At 32.8% G+C, this 9,488-nt stretch overlaps 1 protein-coding gene across 1 annotated transcript; it reads left to right on the top strand.

Annotated features, from left to right (window-relative positions):
* The first annotated feature begins 5,866 nt into the window (after positions 1-5,866).
* LOC107759364 (glycine-rich RNA-binding protein 2, mitochondrial-like) lies at positions 5,867-8,749 on the top strand. Its single transcript, XM_075256752.1, has 5 exons — positions 5,867-6,000; positions 7,210-7,369; positions 7,466-7,534; positions 8,045-8,151; positions 8,483-8,749. The coding sequence occupies exons 2-5, from the start codon at positions 7,234-7,236 to the stop codon at positions 8,606-8,608; spliced, it is 438 nt and encodes a 145-aa protein (XP_075112853.1). The 5' UTR covers positions 5,867-6,000; positions 7,210-7,233; the 3' UTR covers positions 8,609-8,749.
* The last annotated feature ends 739 nt before the right edge of the window (positions 8,750-9,488 follow it).

The following is a 9,488-nucleotide window of genomic DNA, read 5'->3' as shown; positions in this document are numbered from 1 at the left end:
AGGTTTAAGAACAGCGTAGAACATAAAGAAACAGGCTTGAATCGTTTCAAAATGGACCAGATATAAGAGATACAAACGAAAAACCCAAGTAGAGATAGAAGAACATGCTTAGAACTTCATAGATCGTAATAAATATGGTATGATTTTGCCCAAAATCACACCGGAGAAGCCATGAACAACTAAAACAGCAATCCTAGATACAAGTCGGCATGGCCCAGGGCCCTTGAAGGCCTAAGAGATGATGAGCAAGGCGATAGAGAAACCACTGGAGGCCTGGGGTTAAAAAGTAGTCGCCAGAGATGACTGGAGAGGAGGCGGCGGTTGAAGAAGGCTAGGATTATGTTGAGAAAAGAGAGGAGACGAGAGCATCTGAAGGCGGCGGGTTTGGAAAATGATCTAGGGTTGAGGGTCGTTTAGAGTTAAAAAGGGTAAGAACGGACGGGGGCCGTTGATCTACAAGGATTTAATATGGCTTTGGGTCGGGTAGGGGTAATTGGGGCGTGGGTCGGGTAATCTGATTAGGAATTGGGCTGGGATTGGATTAAAATTATGCTAAAATTGAAAGTCAAATCTGACTATAATTTAAATAGCCATTTTCCCTATTTTTAATTTATAATAAATAATAAGTAATTTCTGGAAAAAATAATTTAATATGCAAAAATAATTTAAAATATATAATTATCATTTTAAAAATATAGGGATCAATTATGCGCACATAAAATGTAATAATACATCAAAAGGGCTAATATTGCAATTATATGCAATTTAGTTTGAAAAATACCAAATGCAATTATAAAAAATACATAAAAATGTATCAACCATATTTTGGCATAAGTATAGGGATTAAATGAATAAATCATCATAAAAATAATTTTGGAAATAATTATTGGGATTTTATGAACAAAAAGGGAGAAAATAAATCAATTTAAACCCTTGAAATTATGGAAAAAATTATAAAAACCTTGTGCATACTTATATATGCATATATGTGTTATTTTGAAGGTATTTATGCATATTTAAAAATATACGGTAAAATTAGGTATCAACACCTAGCATTGAATTAGGTAGGACACTCGTCCTACTTCATAGATAGAAAAAGAACTAGTAAGTCCATTATTTGTGGTACCCCTAAGAGACCTTTTTCCTTTCCTTGTATTGTATTAAATAAAAGAAAGTGACCTGATTTCATCCTTGCCAACAGGAGAAGGGAATAGGCCTTGAAGGTAATGTCGGAGCCTCTGCCTAGCTCGCCTTCGTTATCGCAAGAATATAGCGATCAAAGAGCTATGGGTCAGCTGCTTCGCGTATTACACCGTATTACTCTAAGGGGGCATGCTGCAAGAGTGTAGGTGAGTCGTACTCAAAGGCGAAGGGCTCCAAAAGCGGATGCGATCAGCCTCAGAAGAGAGGGGCTCCAAAAGTGGATGTGATCGGCCTCAGAGAAAATCGAAATAAAAAATTATAGATGTCTTCTTTTTTACTGAGGGAGTAGGTATGGAGCACACTTACTATTTCTATGAGTTCCCTTTGGCAGGTCAATTAGGCAAAGGATCAAATTCTCACGATATCCGCACATAATCCTGGTTGGAAGACAGGCACCATCCTATGAGGCAGATTCGTTCCCCCAAAGTGGACGATTGCTCCTCTTTGACAATAAAAAAAAAAGGAAATGATGTGACATGAAATGAAAGGTATCACGAACTTAATTCGTACAAGTATCTTTTCCATTCAATCAGCTGGTAGGCAAAGCATTGTTACTCAAGTTCTACGAGGGCAAAGTGTATCGCGAACTTAATTTGTACACTAGAGAGGAGAGGAGAGAAAAAAGAAAAATGATGTAATTACATCTCCTAATTTAAGACACTAATAATAGATTGGATATGGAGAGAGGTGGCAGAGAACTGGAAAAGACGAGAGGAGAGAAAAAAAGAAAATGTGTAATTGCATCCCCTAATTTAAGACACTAATAATGAATTGTATATAAATTCTAACAAAAACATAATTAGGTCAGATAATATACAAATCTAGGATAATTTTGGTAAATCAATTTTAAATATTGTATAGAAATAAAAAAGTCCTATCAAATAATAATAACATGGGCTAACCATTTTTCATTCATATAATTTGAAAATAGTCATTATAATGAAGTTTCACAAATATCCTGAAGTTTCATAAGTGAAATTTGAAACTCCAGACTGTTTTTCAATTAAAGTTATTAAAATATGGCTATTTATGAATTCATATCCAATCGACTTATAACCAGTCCATACTTGATAGAGCTTTTAGTCAATCGCGATAAAACAATAATTGTTTAGAGTTTAACCATCATAAATAGTTTACAGAGGCTTTGATAGGAGAATGTAGAGGTCAACAATTAGGATAGAAGGTTAATAGGTATTCGGACGTATTTTCTTTTGTAGTATCAATATTATTCCGGCACTTTCTTTTACTTAGATTTCTATTACTATTAGTTATTTGATCTTTTGCTTCGGTTATCTTATTATATTGATGTTGTTAATGCTCTTTATTATTGCTTTGTTACTGTCTTTTTAATAATGTTGTGACTATTCTTTTACTGAATCGAGGATCTACCGGAACAATCTTTCTATCTTCACAAGGTAAGAATAAAGTCTGCGTACATACTACCTTTCCCAGACCCCACTTGTAGAATTACACTGAGTTTATTTTGTAAATGTTTACTGAATCTTCTATTGCAGTCATAAATTTGTAATCTATAAAAGATTATAAGCGACATGTTACAGCTGGTAAAGATACATTGATATGTTAAAGTTATATTCTTAGCTACTGTATACAAGTTATATTGTTTTAGTTCTCTTCTATTAAATTGTTCTTTATTTGAAAATAGAGGTGAATTCATAATTTAAACTCTATGAGTTCAACTTTTAAAGTTATTAGCTTGAACTCACTATATTTTTAAAGTTGTGGGTTCATCTTTACTATCTATTATAATTTTAATAATAATCTACACATAAATTTATACTTTGCGTCGAAAGTTATGGTTCAATTATGAACCCCTATCTATAGTGGTACATCCGCCCAAGTGGAAGCTACTCTGTGTAAAAAATTAATCAAAAAGATACTTAAAATGGAAGTTAAAATAGTTCGTAAAAATTAGAACTTTTCTAAGAAATTTTGTGGAAGTTGAAGCTTTTCTAAAGAGGTTAAACAATCTAATATGAAATCAAGTGAGTTCTAAATGTCTTCCTTTTAATTCTTTCGAATATTTTTATTGGTGTAATTATTACAATCTAAAACAAAAAATAAAATCATTAATACTTAGTGCTAGAGACTTAGGACTTGTTTGATCATAGATTTTGTCAAAATAAATTTGGGTTTTATTTGGCAAATACATGTTTGGCCATAGATTTCGCCTATATTTTGGCAAAATCTCAAATCCCAAATCACATACCTGGTTTTGGGCCAAAATATTTAGAAACACTAATAATATACATATTTTTCCAAAATAAATTTGAAAAATATGTTTTGAAAACGTATGTCCAAACACATTTTCATTTTTAAACCAAACTTCACCAAAATCAAATTTTTCAAAACAAATTTGAGAATCTATGGCCAAACGCTAGCTTACTCAATTCAATTGTTAGAAACTTGTTAACAGAATTTTTTTAATATTTAATTTTTTTTATTACGAACAAAACGTGGCAAGAACATGCATGATATATCTATACTATATTAAAAGCACGAAGGACTTTAGCAAAATATCGTTCGCCTTTTTATGTTGGATAAAATTGTAAAATTATATATTGTAAAGTGTACTTTATGTTGGATAAAATTGTAAATACAAATAAATATTTATATTTTTGAGAAAAGGTTGCCGTAAAATAAAAAGGAAACTCTTTCGCAATTAATATCCCTAATGACAGAACGTAAAAAACGGAATGTTAAAAAGGAAAAAGAATAAGACAATAAGTAGAAACTCATTATTTAATATACATATTAAAAGGTAAATCTGTATAGGTTAAAAAGGACGAATAAATATAGTAAGTAGGAAACTCGTTCTTTAATATTTCAAGAGTGTAAAAGAGAAAGTTGATTAATACCCAATTTTATTCTACATAAACACTCTCTTTTAGTTTTCTGGTTGGACACCGCTTTCATCAACCTATGTTGTTTTATACTTCTTAAATTAGAATTTTGAAACTAAAGTCATTTAGAAAAAGGAGGAACCGAACTCTTCTATAACAGAAGCCAATATTTCATATTTTTAATCAAAAATTCTTGATAGTGTTGAGGTCTGCGAAGTAAAATTGCTTTTGTTTTGAGGTAAACTTTCTGACTTTTAGATTGTTCTTGAAGACTTGTAATAATATACGTTCTTCAGTTTTATAGTAAAAAAAGCTCTTGTTTTGTACATAGCTATCAATTCAAGCATGTAATTTAAAAGTTAAAATATTTATTTTTCGTGAACATGTTATTGCAGTTTTATGAAGAACTTATATATAAAAAGAAGTAACTACATGAAGTTAGAAACCAATAATGAGCCTTAAATATTCTAGAATTGCGCAATCAAACTTCATACAGAAAAATACAACAAATTAGCATGTTTATTTTCCGTGAACACATAATTTGTTATTTTATGAAAAATAGAAAGCAATTACACGAAATTAGAAATAATGGACCTTAAATATTTAAAAATAGAACAATTAAACTTCTTAGAGAAATATATAATAAATTTAGTACAGTTGATAGTGTGTGTGGCTCAAGGGTAAGAAAAAGATGTGATTGGCCTATATTACTGGTAGATGCTAGGAATATGAATGCCACAAAATATTTACAATCTTAGAATATAAATTCAATAATACTATATAAGGATCTAAAATACATCTGCACCTTAATAAAGTCATTGGGCTTGTTTGGCCAAACTCTCAAAATTTATTTATGTTTTTTGAGTTGTTTTACAGTTCTTATAGTATTTCTATTAATTAAAGAAATAGAAGAATTTATATTTTCCTCTCGATGAAAAATAGATTTTTGTCAGTTAGTTGACCTTGATTGTGTTTATAGAATGAACTTAAAAACATATACCTTTAAAAAAAATCAGAAAAAACTCTTAAATCTTCAAGAGTTTATGTGTTCGTACTAAAACTAAAAAAAAAAGCATGAAAACTTGCGAAATACTAATAAAATTATAAAGATGGAATAAACTTTTAGTAGAATATGTTAACCAAGATGATTAAAGACTTTTGTGTCACAGATTCTTTCTTCGTTAAATTAGCTATGTATTTTTTAGGAACTTACCTCCCCCTCTTTTTCTCCCTCAACTATTTTATTGTTCAAATACTATTCGTTAATATAATATTAATGTGATTTTTAAAGTTATGTACTTATTAAGACGGGGTACACACGCAACGCGCGTGCCATAAGACTAGTTCTAAAGTAAATGCATCAATGATTAAACGATAGAGAGTCATTATTTTTGTTTTAAATGATTTGGCTTTTTAGGACCAACAATATCGTGTATGAAAGAGAAGTTAGATTAGATCCTTTAATATACTAACATATTATTATCTCATACAATGTAATTTCTATAATTAACTTAATTGAATTATTTATTTTTGAAAGTTCAAAAAAATCTAATTACTACATTTATGTAACCACATTTATTTTTGTCGTTAAATGATTGTTATTTTAATGGCATTTGCTATTTTACATAATCAATTGTTCTTGTATACAAGTTTTAATTGAGTGGCTTTGTATACACGTACACTAAGACTAGTTACATTAATAAAACGAGGCAAGACCAATGGAAGTTGTACATTGTTCCAAAAGGACCCTCATAAAAAAGCAAGGTACAATACCTCTAAGCAGTAAATCTATTCTTTAGTCCCGCACTATATTTTTACCTCTGAAAAAGTAGAAAGGCACTGTACTAATATATATACGCTTTTCTTAAATCCATAATAAGACCTAGCCGCTTCTCATTTTCTTGTCTCTTAAACCCTGAAACTTTGTTTTCATCAGGTTTGTTCTGTTTTTCTTTGTTTTTTTTATTAGCATTTTTGTAATTTTACACCCTTATTATTTGTTTGTTCTAGAATTTATTGTTGTGTGATTAATAATGTGTATTATGTTATGGTTCTTGATTTTTTGTTAATATATGGGACCTTGTGAAGTCTTTGAGTTCTTATGGTTTTATGTTTAGTTTATATTGCAAAATTTTTACTTGGATAATGCCCTCTCCTGAAAGAGAGCCTTGGCGTAGTTGGTAAAGTTGAGTCCATGTGATCAAGAGGTCACATGGTTGAGCCGTACAATAGACCTTTGTTATCTGGTCCTTCCCGGACCCCGCGCATAACGGGAACTTAGTGCACCAGATTGTTTTTTTTATAATGCCTTGTCCTTGTGCTTAGTATCATATTATTGTTATTTGTGGTGTTCTTTTGTTGTATGTATGAGTGTATTTATTTGTCAAAGTTGTGTAACTGAGTAATTTTTATGAGACCCTTTAGATTTTTAGTGAAGAAAGTAGAGTTAGAAATGTTTGATGATTTTTTTTTTTTTTGAAAAAAGATTCTTGAAAGTGGTTTTTTTTTTTTTAAATTTGCTTTAGAAAAGCACTGAGTATTGGCGAATGATTAGCTACTTAGCTTTGGCAGAGGTTGTTTTATCTATTAGCCAAAATGGTTGTGATGATTGTGACCTAAGTTATAATATTTGGCCAGAAATGTAATTTTTGTTTAATGTATCAGGTTAGGAGGTCTGATATTTAGTAACACTCCCAAGGGGACAAAGAATGAAGGGGAAAAGGGGGACCTTGCTAAAGAGCTTATAGATTTCACAGTTGGATGCAGGTTTTCATAAAATGTATTTGTTGATTTGTGGCGCATGTGTTTTTCCGAGTATGCAGCTAAATGAATGAAATTAGTCGTGTTCTTTCTATTAGGTTTACTTCTCGAATAAATAGTTGTTTATAGCGTAATTGTAGGACAGAAAGCCGATCCCAATAGCTGTGTTGGTACCTGTACGGTTCTGAATAACAACACATATTATTTACAAAAAAGGAATCGTGTTGTTCTTGCTATTGAGTTCCTGCTGCAAAATGTGTTTTGTGGCACTACCTTTGTTTAGCTTTTCAGCTTTGTCAATCTTCCTAGTGAGTTTGCTTGTCAAATGAAAGATTTTGATGTTTTAACAGATGAATTTGCTAACTTGTTTTTCATTTTCTTATAGATATATCTGACGTTATCTGCACAAATGGCATTCTGCAACAAACTTAGGGGTCTTTTGAGGCAGAGCATTTCCATAAGCGGCAATGCATTGAATGCACAAGCACCAGCTGTGTCAATGCTTAATGCCATGCGTTGCATGTCAACAAAGCTTTTCATTGGGGGTATGTGACTAGTAGTCTGAAAATTCATTTTTATTTTTTCAGTTTATAACTATCTGCAACTTGTAAATTTTGCTTATTTTTTCCTACACTTTATAGGTCTTTCATATGGAACTGATGATCAATCTCTGAAGGATGCATTTGCCAGCTTTGGTGATGTTGTCGATTGTGAGTTCCGAGCTATCTTGAGTCTGGCTGTTCTTTAATTTCAATCATTTTTATACAGTGAAAAGCAAGTTGGATGAAGAATTTGTTTGTCTTTTTCGTGAAGGGCACTATATCATCCTATTTTTATCTGATAATTTTCGTGAAGGATGCTGACATTTTCCTGTTTATGTGTTCCTCTTGCTAATTAGGCTATTGCTTATCCGTTGATTTTAATGTTTGGATGTTGGTCAGCTTTGTTCAATTTCAGTCTTTCATTTTTTTTCCTGTATCTTCAGATTGGTTACCCTATCCTTCTCTAGTGTTAGCCGCAGATGTTTCATTTCCCTCGTTTACAGTGTAGGGACTTGGGGGGGGGGGGGGATAGGATTAGTTAACGGTGTGGTCGCACTAGCATTTGCGCTTCTGACATACCGCACTCCCAACCCCTTTTTCGTCTAACCTGTTATTGGTTTTTGCTGCTTTGAATTATGCCTGTGTATTAAACACTCGAATCCTGTGATTGTGGCACAGCTAAGGTCATCACCGATAGAGATACTGGGAGATCGAGGGGTTTTGGATTCGTGAACTTTACAGATGGTGAATCTGCAAAGGAAGCTATGACGGCAATGGATGGACAGGTAAAACTTTGTTCTCGTAACACATGAGACCGTTCAATGTGCAAGTGTTATTTCCACCCTCCATTCACGGCTTTATCGAGTCTAGATGCTTTTGGTGTCTTGCCACTGATTCTTTTCATCTTATCTCTAGCCGAGGGTCTGTTGGAAACAACCTTTCTGCTCTTCAGGGTAGGGGTAAGGTCTGCGTATCCACTACCCTCCCGGGACCCTACTTTTGGGAACTGACTGGATTTGTTGTTGTTGTTGTTGTGCTTTTGGTATGGTTGCACACATTTAGGATATGCTGGTAATCTGATTGTTCTTGGCTGATATCACATTATGATCCGTCCAGGAACTCAACGGGAGGAACATCCGCGTCAGTCTTGCCCAGGAAAGAGCTCCTCGCAGCGGTGGTTTTGGTTCTGGTGGCGGATATGGTGGTGGCTATGGTGGATCTAGAGGAAACGACGGATTCTAATTGTTGTTTTTGCTCAATTGTCTATACAGGCATTGGCAAATTTTCATAGGGTAGGAGATAGGAATTAACGCGATTTTGTATTGAATGATTTCTGTTTAACTTTTCATTATATGCTTCTATATTAAGTTTTTTCATGTGATACTTGACTGCTTCTATCTTCTAGTTATTTATTACCTTATGGTAAACATAGTCCTAGGCCTTTAGTCTTACTGGTAAGAGCACAACTCGTGTGAGTTACACACGCTTCATGGAATCGACTCGGATAAAAGCTCGGTATATAAGTGGAGAATAGAGGATTAGATTCACTATCCATTGACTTTACACCACCAACCTAATTGATCACCCTTTGTCGGATTACACTGTATATATATATGTAAAATATTAAGTTTTAGAGGTATATAACATATATAAAATACCTATGTTGGAGAGGGTTTTGTTTACTTCTTTCAATTTGAACGTTCGTAGAGAAATTTGTGACTTTGCCCGAAAGAAACTATATGGTTACACCTTAGCCTTTTAGCTTGGAGATAGGTATCATTTCACTAAATGTGATAATTTTGATTAGAAGGCAATTTTGGCAAAATGTGATAATAGGTGCTGAATTCAAGTTGGTGCTATCTTTTCTAGTAATCAATTGATAAAAGCATATTAAAATGGAAAAGCAAGAACAAAAATCCCCCCCCCCACCCCCCCCCCACCCCGACCCCCACACCCACACCCCCCAAAAAAAAAAAAAAACTACCAACTCTATGAAGCGATTGGTATGAAAATATGGGTGAAGTGCACAAAGAATCATTCTTAAGACTGTTATTTAGGAATTAACCAGTACTTATTTTATCCTGAAATTTTGAGCTAAATTTAATTTCAAAACAAAAATTGA

Source organism: Nicotiana tabacum, chromosome 7 (genome assembly GCF_000715075.1).
Source record: "Nicotiana tabacum cultivar K326 chromosome 7, ASM71507v2, whole genome shotgun sequence".
Lineage (NCBI taxonomy): Eukaryota > Viridiplantae > Streptophyta > Magnoliopsida > Solanales > Solanaceae > Nicotiana > Nicotiana tabacum.
Note: the sequence above shows the minus strand (reverse complement) of the source record. Positions and strands in the feature narration are given on the sequence as shown.

Coding starts and splice junctions, on each gene's coding strand:
- LOC107759364 (XM_075256752.1), top strand. CDS start 7,234: ATGGCATTCTGCAACAAACTTAGGGGTCTTTTGAGGCAGAGCATTTCC. Junction 7,370..7,465: donor AACAAAGCTTTTCATTGGGG/GTATGTGACTAG, acceptor TACACTTTATAG/GTCTTTCATATGGAACTGAT. Junction 7,535..8,044: donor CTTTGGTGATGTTGTCGATT/GTGAGTTCCGAG, acceptor ATTGTGGCACAG/CTAAGGTCATCACCGATAGA.